This window comes from Bufo gargarizans, chromosome 1, assembly GCF_014858855.1.
Source record: "Bufo gargarizans isolate SCDJY-AF-19 chromosome 1, ASM1485885v1, whole genome shotgun sequence".
NCBI lineage: Eukaryota > Metazoa > Chordata > Amphibia > Anura > Bufonidae > Bufo > Bufo gargarizans.
Window position 1 is genome coordinate 490,805,068 of NC_058080.1, and position 14,316 is coordinate 490,819,383.

Consider the following 14,316-nt stretch of genomic DNA (forward strand, 5'->3'; position numbering starts at 1 on the left):
CATGGGGTAACTTCAAAATTATATCCAGAAAGCTATTAACCTATTTTTATTAAAATGTATGTAGATCAGGGCTCGACAAATCCCGGGCGCCAGGTCGCCATGGCGACCAGGAATTTGGTCCTGGCGCCTTGGGTATTTGCCATGGCATGAAAATATAATGCAAAATAGGCCCAGCACTCCAGCAGCCAGACGGGCGCAGTATCTCTTTAAGTTCACAGTAGACGCGGCGTCACGCACGAGTCCGCGTCTGGTAGGTCCGCCCCTCCCGCTTCCCGCCACAGACAACAGTAAAGAGGATCGCTACTGCCTCAGGCTCACTGCAGTTAAGAGGACCGCTATTCGCACAGTCTGTCCTGGTCCTTCCTTACCGCTTCCCCTGTGTTCTAATGGGCCCCTTACACAGTCCATGTTCCGCTGGCAGTCACAGTCCCTGCTTGCAGCCTAGAGCGCTTCTGTCCGCTGGGTGCTGGTTGATTTGCTAGCTAGCCGTGCACCCAGCAGAGGAACTTGAGCCGGCTGTGCTGCGGGACTATTGTTGCTGCTGGCCTTGCTGTGACCTGACCTGACTGCCGTGACCGCGAACCAGCATCACCCTCCAGACACCAGTCATCCTGCAGAGAGAGTGACTTATCGTCTCCTCCAGGATTCAGTTTGTTTGAAGATCTACTCTGCCTGCCGCTATGCCACACAGTGACAGCAACAGCAAGTGCACAGTAAGTTAGCAGCAGTGTGCACTGAAATGCCAAAGTTCAGAGTTGGGGGCAGACAGCAGGCACAGTCCATATGGAGGGGCTAAGGTGGCACTGGCACAGTTCATAAAGGGGGGCTATGGTGGCACCTCCTTATGAACTGTGCTTGCTGTCTGCTTATGTGCACCAAGCCACCACTATTTTGAACTGTGCTTGCCGCTGTGCTGCCTATTATATAGTGTGACACCATAGCCGCCTTCCCTCCCATACAGCTTTAGGCTCCATTCACACGTCCGCAAAATGTGTCCGCATCCGTTCCGCAATTTTGCGGAACAGGTGCAGACCCATTCATTCTTTATGGGGACGGAATGGATGCGGACAGCACACAGTGTGCTGTCCGCATCCGAATTTGCGGTCTGCAACTCCGCAAAAAGATAGAGCATGTCCTATTCTTGTCCGTAGCTTGCGGACAAGAATAGGCATTTCTATGGGGGTGACGGGCTGGTGTGTTGCGGACCTGCAATTCGCTGGTCCGCAACACACCACGGACGTGTGAATGCAGCCTTATGAGGTTAAAAAAAAAAACCTGGCTCCTAACCTTTTTAGCTGGCTCCTAGATTCAAAGGAAATTTGTCGAGCCCTGATGTAGATGGTAGTGTTTCTTTAAGTGTCAGATTAGATCATAAAAACAGCACAACCTGCCAAGAGGGGGTTAAACATGTTCATAGAAAGCAAGCATCTAGCAAATGACAAAATGCCATTCCAAGAGGTGGTATTTCAGCTGGAAATAGTCATTGTGATGGAACATACGTTTTATAGATGGAACAGTGAGTAGGCTTTTAAGATCTTATGGGGCTCTCTGGAATCTAAGGTTTTATGAAATACTGTTCTGTGAGCTGCATCTATACAGATAGACACCTTTTTATTATCTATCTTTGTGGCGGAGAGTTTTTTATCCTACATAACACAACAATGATAAAAACTGAAATGTTTTAGACATCCTAGACCATGTCAAGGTATTGTGTGTAGCCAGTGATAGCCTGGTAGTACTTTACTGGCCACTGAGTAGGTGTAAAACATAACACTGGCATTCAGTTTAACAAAGATTTATTTATAACGAACAGTAACTGTACCCTTCAAGTAGTACACAATCAGTCTTCAAAATTAACACATATATGGAGAAATTATTTTCCATCATATTGGAAAATAGGATATAATCTTCTGGAAATAAAGCAGTATATCTACATGGTACCAAAAAACATTATAAACTGTTCACTAACCGATCTAGTTAATCAGCAAGACAAACCCATATGAGGACAGATTCAGCCATCCATAATAAAAATCATTCATGTTGCAGCTGTAACAAGCCAGCAATTTTTAATACGTAGTGACATCCATATGTTCTTGTAGGACATGGACTATAAGACAAGACTATGGTCACCATCCAGAACCAAAGCCAGCAAACTCAAAAGCTGCTACTAGTCTTTCTTAACCACACCTGTTTGTAAGGAGCTGAAGCTACCTCTAGGTTCTTAATCAGAGCATGTTGCAAGGCTGGATGGACTTTGCTGCTAGGAACCTAGGTAGTAACTGCTGTATAAGGTAGCAGAGAACTGGTGTGAGCTCACTAGAAGAAGACCTAACAAAGAGTAGTGGAGAAACAAGGTCATAACCAGGAGAGAAAGTCAGAGCTGAAAAACAGCAGATGAGGGATTAATCCAGAAATTAGTCACAGTCAGAATGCCAGAAGAATCGAAGAATCAGTAGAAGCCAATTCAGCAGTCAAGAGGTTAATCCAGGAAACAAGCCACAGCTGGTACACAGAGGGCTAAACACTGGTTAGCATGGCAATCCTCCCAGCACAGCCAGGAACAGTATCTTGGCTAGGTAAACTCCTGACTGTCACGAGGGTATCGAGAACCACGCCTGACTCTGTTATACCCGGGGTCAGGAAGTCGCAGCGGTTGGCTGCACGCTCTATTTAAGATAGGGCTGTTTTCCTTATGGTAGCTTTCTGGGTTTGCTTTGCAAACCCTTTTGGCTCACTCAGGGATCCGTAGCTCCTTCTCCTCAGCTGTTCCTTGTCCAGCACTCCCAAACCTCCTTATATTCCTCTCTCACACTTCTCTGGTTGCCAGAGATAGAGCTTCCTGCCTGGACATCTATTCTGACCCACTGGAGCTGTGTTGCTGCGTTCTCGGATTGTTGATTCAGAACGCTACCCTCCGGATCCCTGTTGGACCTTTGTGGACTGCTGTGGTCGCCCACCTGGGTGTATGTGTTTGTCTGTATTTGTCTGTCCTCTCCCTGGTGTTTCCCTCTTAGCGTCAGTGGTGCGGACTAGCGATCCCACCGGCCCGTTCACTATCTAGGGCTCATTTCAGGGAAAGCCAGGGTTTAGGCACGTGATTGCCGCACGGGTGAGGAACCCGTCTAGGGACGTCAGGGCAGTCAGGTGCCAGCCGCAAGGTGAGTCAGGGGTCACCACCTTTCCCTCTCCCTTGGGCAGGGCTTTCCCTGTTTTCCTCCCTGTGCGTGACGTCGGTCATTACATTATCTCTGGCCCTTATCTTGTTCTACCTGTGCGCGTGCAAAAGTTTCACATACACGTCCTGCAGGGTCTCTTTTACCACTCGTCATTCCCAATAGACCGTGGACACATCTGTCAATGGATTTTATCACTGACTTACCTTTGTCTGCGGGTAAAACAGTTATTTTGGTAGTAGTGGACAGGTTTAGCAAAATGGTACACTTCATTGCGTTACCCGCACTACCTAATGCTAAGACTCTTGCTCAGGTATTCATCAGTGAAATCGTGAAGCTTCACGGGGTCCCTTCCGATGTTGTTTTGGATCGGGGTACCCAGTTTATTTCAAAATTTTGGAAAGCTTTTTGTTCCCGTTTGGGGGTACACTTGTCGTTTTCATCAGCTTTCCATCCTCAGTCGAATGGACAGACTGAGCGTACCAACCAAAACCTTGAGACATATCTAAGATGTTTTGTGTCTGAAAACCAAGAGTTGTGGTCATCATATTTACCGTTAGCTGAGTTTGCCATAAATAATCGTCGTCAGGAATCCACTGGCAAGTCACCATTTCTTGGTGCATATGGTTTTCATCCCCAATTCTGTACTTTCAAAGAGGGGGAGTCTTCTGGGGTTCCCGAAGAGGAACGTTTTTCGTCATCTCTTTCATCGGTATGGCAGAAGGTGCAAGCTAACTTGAAAAATATGGGAGGTAAATACAAATGCATGGCTGATAAGAGACGGTCGCCAGGTCCGGACCTAGGAGTGAATGACTATGTGTGGTTGTCTACTAGGAATATTAAATTGAAGGTTCCCTCTTGGAAACTGGGTCCTAGGTTTATTGGCCCTTACAAAATTGTAGCCATCATCAACCCCGTGGCTTTTCGCCTGGAGTTACCTCAGACTTTTAAAATTCATAATGTTTTTCATAAGTCGTTACTCAAAAAATATGTTCCACCTCTAGAACCATCACCGCTGCCACCCCCTCCTGTTGTCGTGGATGGTAATCTAGAAATTCAGATATCCAAAATTGTTAATTCTCGTCGGGTCCGCCGCTCTCTTCAATATCTGGTGCATTGGAGAGGTTACGGTCCCGAGGAAAGAATGTGGGTTCCTGCGTCTGAGGTAAACGCCGACAGGTTAGTTCGGGCTTTTCATGCCTCTCATCCTGAGAGACCTGGTCCTGAGTGTCCGGAGGCCCCTTGTAGAGAGGGGGGTACTGTCACGAGGGTATCGAGAACCACGCCTGACTCCGTTATACCCGGGGTCAGGAAGTCGCAGCGGTTGGCTGCACGCTCTATTTAAGATAGGGCTGTTTTCCTTATGGTAGCTTTCTGGGTTTGCTTTGCAAACCCTTTTGGCTCACTCAGGGATCCGTAGCTCCTTCTCCTCAGCTGTTCCTTGTCCAGCACTCCCAAACCTCCTTATATTCCTCTCTCACACTTCTCTGGTTGCCAGAGATAGAGCTTCCTGCCTGGACATCTATTCTGACCCACTGGAGCTGTGTTGCTGCGTTCTCGGATTGTTGATTCAGAACGCTACCCTCCGGATCCCTGTTGGACCTTTGTGGACTGCTGTGGTCGCCCACCTGGGTGTATGTGTTTGTCTGTATTTGTCTGTCCTCTCCCTGGTGTTTCCCTCTTAGCGTCAGTGGTGCGGACTAGCGATCCCACCGGCCCGTTCACTATCTAGGGCTCATTTCAGGGAAAGCCAGGGTTTAGGCACGTGATCGCCGCACGGGTGAGGAACCCGTCTAGGGACGTCAGGGCAGTCAGGTGCCAGCCGCAAGGTGAGTCAGGGGTCACCACCTTTCCCTCTCCCTTGGGCAGGGCTTTCCCTGTTTTCCTCCCTGTGCGTGACGTCGGTCATTACACTGACACGGACTCTGCAAATGCCAAAGACCATTGTCTCCACTGGTCTCCAGGTCCATGTTCTGTGAGACACAGAACAAAGTAATGCAAAATCTGTGTGTAAAAACAAAGGTGTGTGTATAACGCCATTTACTTCTATGGATCAGTGTGCTATCAACAGTATACACGTACAGCACATAGATGTATATTACATTTGTGTGAATTAGGCCTGAAGTTGATAAACATTTATTTGATAACGTTTCTTTCTTTATCAAATAAGTTTAGATGTTTTACAAAAAGTCCCCCACTGTTGATTTTTCTCTGGATCTGCCTAGATGTCATCCTCTGCATTACAAAAAGTGAAATCTGCTGTGAAAATGTGATGCAAATTCATGACATAAGAGGCACATTGCAAATTTGAAAACTTATTAGTATGTCTTCAAATCTATACGGTTGGTTTGAAAACCCCCATTTAGGTGTATTGTACTATAATTTGTAACAGATTTCCAGTGCAGAATCTGTACCAAATATTTTGACAAGACTTTCACATATTGCTTTTATAGAGCATGTGATTCCCCTCATGGCAAGAGGATAGGCTCATAGCATAAATTATTATTAGTCTGTCTAAGGCTACTTTCACACTAGCGTTCGATCGGATCCGTTCTGAACGGATCCGATCATAATAATGCAGACGGAGGCTCCGTTCAGAACGGATCCGTCTGCATTATATTAGCAAAAAAAAGCTAAGTGTGAAATTAGCCTGAGCGGATCCGTCCAGACTTTTACATTGAAAGTCAATGGGGGACGGATCCGCTTGAAGATTGAGCCATATTGTGGCATCTTCAAACGGATCCGTCCCTATTGACTTACATTGTAAGTCTGGACGGATCCGCACGCCTCCGCATGGCCAGGCGGACACCCGAACGCTGCAAGCAGCGTTCAGGTGTCCGCCTGCTGAGCGGAGCGGAGGCTGAACGTCGCCAGACTGATGCAGTCTGAGCGGATCCGCATCCATTCAGACTGCATCAGGGCTGGACAGAAGCGTTCGGGTCCGCTCGTGAGCCCCTTCAAACGGAGCTCACGAGCGGACAACCGAACGCTAGTGTGAAAGTAGCCTAATGCTGCTAGGCACCAATGTACAGTCGTGGCCAAAAGTTTTGAGAATTACATTAATATTGGAAATTGGAAAAGTTGCTGCTTAAGTTTTTAGAATAGCAATTTGCATGTACTCCAGAATGTTATGAAGAGTGATCAGATGAATTGCATAGTCCTTCTTTGCCATGAAAATTAACTTAATCCCCAAAAAACCTTTCCACTGCATTTCATTGCTGTCATTAAAGGACCTGCTGAGATCATTTCAGTAATCGTCTTGTTAACTCAGGTGAGAATGTTGACGAGCACAAGGCTGGAGATCATTATGTCAGGCTGATTGGGTTAAAATGCCAGACTTGACCTGTTAAAAGGAGAGTGATGCTTGAAATCATTGTTCTTCTATTGTTAACCATGGTGACCTGCAAAGAAACACGTGCAGCCATCATTGCGTTGCATAAAAATGGCTTCACAGGCAAGGATATTGTGGCTACTAAGATAGCACCTCAATCAACAATTTATAGGATCATCAAAAACGTCAAGGAAAGAGGTTCAATTCTTGTTAAGAAGTCTTCAGGGCATCCAAGAAAGTCCAGCAAGCGCCAGGATCGTCTCCTAAAGAGGATTCAGCTGCAGGATCGGAGTGCCACCAGTGCAGAGCTTGCTCAGGAATGGCAGCAGGCAGGTGTGAGCGCATCTACACGCATAGTGAGGCGAAGACTTTTGGAAGATGGCCTGGTGTCAAGAAGGGCAGCAAAGAAGCCACTTCTCTAAAAAAAAAAAAAAACATCAGGGACAGATTGATCTTCTGCAGAAAATATGGTGAATGGACTGCTGAGGACTGGGGCAAAGTCATATTCTCCGATGAAGCCTCTTTCCGATTGTTTGGGGCATCAGGAAAAAAGCTTGTCCGGAGAAGAATAGGTGAGCGCTACCATCAGTCCTGTGTAATGCCAACAGTAAAGCATCCTGAGACCATTCATGTGTGGGGTTGCTTCTTATCCAAGGGAGTGGGCTCACTCACAATTTTGCCCAAAAACACAGCCATGAATAAAGAATGGTACCAAAACACCCTCCAACAGCAACTTCTTCCAACAATCCAACAACAGTTTGGTGAAGAACAATGCATTTTCCAGCACGATGGAGCACCGTGCCATAAGACAAAAGTGATAACTAAGTGGCTCGGGGACCAAAACATTGACCATTTGGGTCCATGGCCTGGAAACTCCCCAGATCTTAATCCCATTGAGAACTGGTGGTCAATCCTCAAGAGGCGGGTGGACAAACAAAAACCCACTAATTCTGACAAACTCCAAGAAGTGATTATGAAAGAATGGGTTGCTATCAGTCAGGAATTGGCCCAGAAGTTGATTGAGAGCATGCCCAGTCGAATTACAGAGGTCCTGAAAAAGAAGGGCCAACACTGCAAATACTGACTCTTTGCATAAATGTCATGTAATTGTCGATAAAAGCCTTTGAAACGTATGAAGTGCGTGTAATTATATTTCACTACATCACAGAAACAACTGAAACAAAGATCTAAAAGCAGTTTAGCAGCAAACTTTGTGAAAACTAATATTTGTGTCATTCTCAAAACTTTTGGCCACGACTGTATTCTTGACAAATATTATGAAGCTTAGTGTCACGAGGGTATCGAGAACCACGCCTGACTCCGTTATACCCGGGGTCAGGAAGTCGCAGCGGTTGGCTGCACGCTCTATTTAAGATAGGGCTGTTTTCCTTATGGTAGCTTTCTGAGTTTGCTTTGCAAACCCTTTTGGCTCACTCAGGGATCCGTAGCTCCTTCTCCTCAGCTGTTCCTTGTCCAGCACTCCCAAACCTCCTTATATTCCCCTCTCACACTTCTCTGGTTGCCAGAGATAGAGCTTCCTGCCTGGACATCTATCCTGACCCACTGGAGCTGTGTTGCTGCGTTCTCTGACTGTTGATTCAGAACGCTACCCTCCGGATCCCTGTTGGACCTTTGTGGACTGCTGTGGTCGTCCACCTGGGTGTTTGTGTTTGTCTGTATTTGTCTGTCCTCTCCCTGGTGTTTCCCTCTTAGTGCAGTGGTGCGGACTAGCGATCCCACCGGCCCGTTCACTATCTAGGGCTCATTTCAGGGAAAGCCCGGGTTTAGGCACGTGATCGCCGCACGGGTGAGGAACCTGTCTAGGGACGTCAGGGCAGTCAGGTGCCAGCCGCAAGGTGAGTTAGGGGTCACCACCTTTCCCTCTCCCTTGGGCAGGGCTTTCCCTGTTTTCCTCCCTGTGCGTGATACCGGTCATTACACTTAGAAGTTTTCATATCATCTCTTGATTAATCTAAGGCAAGCAGTCAGCATATATCTAGATTTAGCATATCTGTTACATATCTTTATTATCTGTTTTCATTTCCAAACAATCAAGTCCATAATTCTACAGGGAGAAAGATTAATCACAAGTGGAAAGCATTCAAGACAGTTGACAGTCTTCCTAGGCAAAAAAATAGCAAAAAACCCAAAAGCGTTGTGCTGTCCGGTTTTGAGATTTGGCACAGGCTCTCAAAACCGCAGCACTTCCCCTTTGTCCCCATTCATTGTCAATGGTGACAAAATTAAAACAAACCGAAACGCAATGCACCAAAATGCATTCTGTTCCTTTTTGTTGCATTCCCATACCGGACACGAAATCACTGCAAGCAGCGTTTCTGTGTGCGACATGGGAAACTGAACAAGCCGAATCCAGCACCAATAACCATGTTTTTCAATGGTGCCGGATCCGTTTTTTTTGGACACGAAAAAACTGACCCGATGCCCATGGACTTACAATGGTTTTAGTGCCTGATCTGGTTTCTTCATTTTCAATATAATACAACCAGATCTGTTCTGATGCAGCTGGTTGTAATATTTGGACGGAAGTGTTTAACTGTGGTTTTGAGATCCCACACATTGAACGCCGTGATGTCAAAACCCTAAAAACCTTGACATGGTAAATTAAATGGTGGCATTAAAAAATGCATCTTATACTGCAAAAATTAGCCCTTATATGGCTACGTGAACGGAAAAATGAAAAAGTTATGGCTATGGTTATGGATTTTCCGGCTGATCCACAGGTGCATGTAGTGTCATAGACAGTGTAACGTGAACTGCTCCTACACACAGCACCTCCTGGGTGACCTTTCTGCTTCTCCCTCCTCACATGAGTGCAGCAATCAGATACTCCTAAAGCGGATGGAAACAAAAGCTCACTTCCTCCCGCCATTATTTGCTACTAATGCTCCCTCCCACTACCAGAAGCAGCGGAAGGCTGGAAAAACAACAATATTTTTTAAATTATTTTGTGTGAATATTATGTCCTCCAAATAAGGACCTCCAGTGCCTATGGAGAAATATGGCCCTGTCTTTAATGTGCCCTGCTTTATTCAAAAGACCCTAAAAAGGTACGGTAGCCCCCGAGGCCCCTAATATTCACAATACAGTACCCCTTGCTCCACATAACCTCCCAGTATTAGTATAATGAGTAGCCCATAATACTTCATTTCCTAAACAGTTATTAACCCATTGAGGGAGCAGCAATTTAGACAAATTAAATGCATGCGCTCTTTTCCTGCCTTACCATTCCAGTATGTTCCTGGAAGCCTCCCATTTTTCTGGTCAGATGGATTCACACACTGGCCACTCTGATATTGTAAGTTTGGTTTGCAGGTGGTGCATTCATCATAGTCAGGCCCAGTACATGTGTCACAATATCTGTAACAGGAATCACATTCTCTCTCTACATCATCAGAATAGAATCCAAGGCCACAGTCATCGACACAAGCACCATCTGTAAAAACAGAAAAGATAAAAAGTACAGTACAGTACCCCCTCATACAGGGGTACCTTAAATTGCTGCCTTTTTACAATTACTATTTTCGCAATAATAGACTTATTTGTTTTAAAGGGTTTCTGTCACCACAATCATTGTAGAGAAACAGGCTGACCGAGGAGAACTGCTGGCAAGCCTCTCCCCTGTACTGCGCCTGCGCCGGGTACTGAAGTGCATGGCAAAGGCAAGGGACATGAGGGAGTCAGGGCCAGGCTTGATGATGTTTACACTGCCTAGGCAGAGCCTCTAGGAGTAATGGCAACACCGCAGTTGCTCCTAGAGGCTCATTTCCATATATTAAACGTTCTGATATCTCAGAAATAAGGCCACAGATGGGGCTGGGACCCAGACTGTAGGTCAGCCTGTTGCGCTACAGTGATTCTGTTGACCGAAGCCCATTAAGAGGGCATCTTTTCAGTTTGTCACATGATTGCCAACATGGTGGCTCTGTGATTAGCACTGTTGCTTTGGAGTCCGAGCACAGGAAATAAGTATGGTGCTGATGCCATCATACACATTAATAATAATATAAACAGTACTGGGCATTGATGGTACAACATCATTTATTATCAATGCATTATCGAGCATAAGAGTTCCCCTGGTTAAGAATTTTTTTAATATTTTCTCATGATTAGACATTTGTTAGAGAAGAAACATTTTAGAAGAATAACTTTTATGGCATTTCCATTGGATTTAGCACAGTAGTTTGATATGTGGGGGGGCTGACTGTTGGTTCAGTGCGCTCCATGCTTCCCATAGACTTTAGCCTCTTACACACAGAGAAACACTGTAATGGAAGAACTGTGCCTCTTCTGTATTTTGGAATCACTCTTGGTTTTGGCTTACAAATACTGATTGTGTGAAAGTGGCCTACAGCAGATGTTGACTGCTCATGTGCGGACATCCTGTGAAACGGGAACCACGCACTCTCTTTCTCTAGACTGTTGGGGATCCAATAGTTTGCCCCCCGCTGATCAGATTTTTGTGTGTGTTTCAGTGGATATGCAATAATAAGTAATTCATCAGAAAACTTTTTAACCCCCTAGTGACCAGCCTATTTTGTATCTTAGTTACCCAGCTTTTTTTTTTTTTTATCATTTTCTCATCTTCGTATTCCAATAGCAGTAACTTTTAAATTTTTGTAGTTGTTGTAATTTTTAATTGGCATCATTTTGGGGTACACAACATAACTTATTGATTAAAGGGTCCACTTTTTGACTACTGTTGATCAATATGTAGGTAAGATGATCATATGGCACTTACTAATATAACATTATTTCATGAGGTCTGCCACTTGTTGGCCAAGTCTTTTGTGCTGTCCACATTGAGCGGCCATCCACATAAGATGGCCGCTGATGGAGGGTCATGTGACCAGACACATCACATTGCTCCCAAGTACAGGTGGAGTATATGAATAGCTGAGAATAAGTGCCTGCAGGGACTTTTTTATACAGACCACTCACAGATGATCTCCAGGTCCTGTCTGGTTTTCTTGCAGATCCACTCACTGAAGTGAATGAATCTTGAGGGAATATCAGAGCCGAACGGTTGCCTTTAGACTTGTGTATTTGGTTTATATTTTACTATCAGCTGTGTAAGGATATATTCAGATGAAACCTTTAACCACATTGTCAACATTTTTATGTAGCTGCTGTTAACCTCAATGGCAATAGGCAGCTATAGCTGAACTAAAAGGGGGCATGAGCACTAAATGTGACTAGGGCAGCATCAACTCGAAATACAGCCGTGGGTAAATAGTAATGTGCTGACATTACCTTTCAGATAGAAGTCCTTCTCACAATATAGGCACTCATCTTCAGTACAACTGAGGCATGAAGGTTCACACGGGAAGCACCTCATTTCTAGGTCTCTCCTGTATGTGCCATCTGGGCAGACTGTGTAGCATAAATCCTCGAACCTGCACAGAAACAGAGTGGGGATATCCATGAGGTGTTCAACAAAATGTTAGCCGTGAACTTAAGAAATCATGAGGCGATGACATTGATATCCAAATCTTTTCTCTGCAATGCTCTAGATAATACCAAATACCAGAGATGAGAATTTCAACTTAGTCAATGATTAGACATTAGATGAGACAGAATATTGAAATTGTGAGAAAATGAATCACAAATTGGTGCAAAGGAAAAGTCGAGCAGCTGCCCATAGCAACCAGTCAGGTTGTAGTTTTCATTCAAAAAATGGGCTTCTCAAAAATGAGAGCTGGAAGGTGACTAATTTTGAATGTAAAAAACGCAACTGTGAAACAAACCTTAGATAGACAGACAGCTAGATAGAGATAGATAGATAGACAGTGTGGCAATGTGAACATTGAGGTGTTGTTTCCCCAGGTTCCAGTCCGGGACTTAGGGCATGCTCATGTCCAGGGATCCTATTTAATCCTGCTACTGGATCTTGGGTGGGTCTCACTCTGGAGAGTGTGCAGACAGAGGCCTGGTGAGGCTCTGTCAGTGTGGTCTCAGCTAGGCAAGGCTGAGGAGCCATGAGGCTATGCAATAGCCTGGACTTTGGGGGACTCAGCGACACCCGGGAGCAAGCATTGAAAGTTCAGAGTCAGGAGGACTGCTAGACCACAACCCCCTCCAAAGGTACTGTCTTTCATAAAATCTATATTTTCCTTCATTAAAACTAGGAAAATCTTCAATTATGTCTATAATAATAAACTGGAAAGTTTCTTTAATAAACAAGTTTTTTATATGAACATAGGCTGGTCGATGTTCTGTACACTGAATATATGTATGTAGTGCAGTAATTCTACTGTGTTATGTGCCACTTGTGCAGGGGGTACAACATAGACTAGGGACTCACCTTGCTCAGCCGAGCCTGGATAGATAGATAGATACGATAGATACAGATAGAAGATAGATAGATAATAGATAGATAAATTAATAGATAGATAGATAGTTAATAGATAGATAGAATAGATATGATAAATAAGAGATAGATAGATAGATAGTAGAGATGAGCGAATTTCAATCCAAATTTATTAGTGGTGAATCGTGTTAAAAAAATCGGCTATTTCCTGGCTGCAGAGAGCCTTTATAGTGGTGTAGAACACTGTTCCTTGCAGTAGCACGCATGGGAGTCTACTGTGGTACTGAAACAATACTGTGAGTCAGTATGACATGTAGATGGCAGGCGGACAAGAATAGGACGTGTTCTATTTTTTTGCTGAATGGAAGTGCGGATCCGCAAATGCGGATGCGAACAGCACATTCCGGCCCCATTGAAAATGAATGGGTCTGCACCTGTTCTTCTAAATTGCGAAATGGATGTGGACCCATTTTGCGGATGTGTGAATGGACCTATACAGCAAAATAAAAGTATTAAAGTATTTTCTACCACTGTCCCTAGCTCCTGCTGACGTCTCTCCCTGCACTAAGTACACTGGAAAATGGCTGAATCCAAGATGGCTGAGGCTATTTATAGGGCTGTGATATCACAGGGCTGGCTGGCTGCTGATTGGCTGCATGCATGGCATTGTGGGTGATCCTTCGTTCCCAGAGTTCCTTGCTCCATGTCCAAACACGTGCAGTAGCCATTTTAGGAAAAAAATGCAATTCGTTATCACAAAGCGTGAGAAAATTCGGATATGGGGGCGAATCAAATTTTTCCTGAAATTCGGATTGAATTCCACTTCGTCAACTTCGATTCGCTCATCTCTAATAGATAGATAGATAGATCCAAAACAGAAAAATACCTGGCTTGTCCTAACCTCTTCATGAGCTCATCCACCCGGGGCATGAGATACACATCGAATTTGGAAACCACGTTAAGTTTTCGAAACTCGTTACAAAACCGCAACGTCCCGTCCAGCTTGGGTATCAATACTATACGACTGGCCCACTCACTTTTTGACTTCTGCAACATTAGCTGCACCTCCTCCGATATGGCTTGTCGCCGAGCCTCAGGTACCCGGTTTGGTTTTAATTGGACTTTTGCCTGAGGCTCAGTGACAATGTCATGCTAGATTATGGAAGTGCATCCAAGGAGGTCCGAGAACACTTCCGTGTTCCGACTAATAAACTCCTTGGTTTCCTGAGTCTGTTTAGAGGAGAGGCTGTCAGCAATTTTTACTGTGGCAGCCTCCTCTCTAGCATCAGAGGGGCCGGTACCTCTTCTCCTAGAAAACCCGGCCGCAAGCTGTCTTCTGTACAGGTTTCCCTATCTTTCCATGGTTTGAGTAAATTCACATGGTAAACCTGCTATGGCTTTCACCGCCCTGTCTGGTGTACCTTCTAGTTTACATCTCCAATTTTCTCAAGTACCTACTCAGGAAAACATCTCCAGTAATTCCT

General features: G+C 45.0%; 1 protein-coding gene across 1 annotated transcript in view; it reads right to left on the minus strand.

Moving 5' to 3' along the window:
• Positions 1–14,316, minus strand: part of PCSK5 (proprotein convertase subtilisin/kexin type 5) — a 437,218-nt gene that overhangs the window by 48,199 nt on the left and 374,703 nt on the right. Inside the window, exons 26-27 of the mRNA XM_044273909.1 lie at positions 11,776–11,918; positions 9,749–9,958 (exon numbers count right to left, since the gene is read on the minus strand). Coding sequence (XP_044129844.1) covers positions 9,749–9,958; positions 11,776–11,918 — 353 coding nt within the window. The remainder of the gene's footprint in view (positions 1–9,748; positions 9,959–11,775; positions 11,919–14,316) is intronic.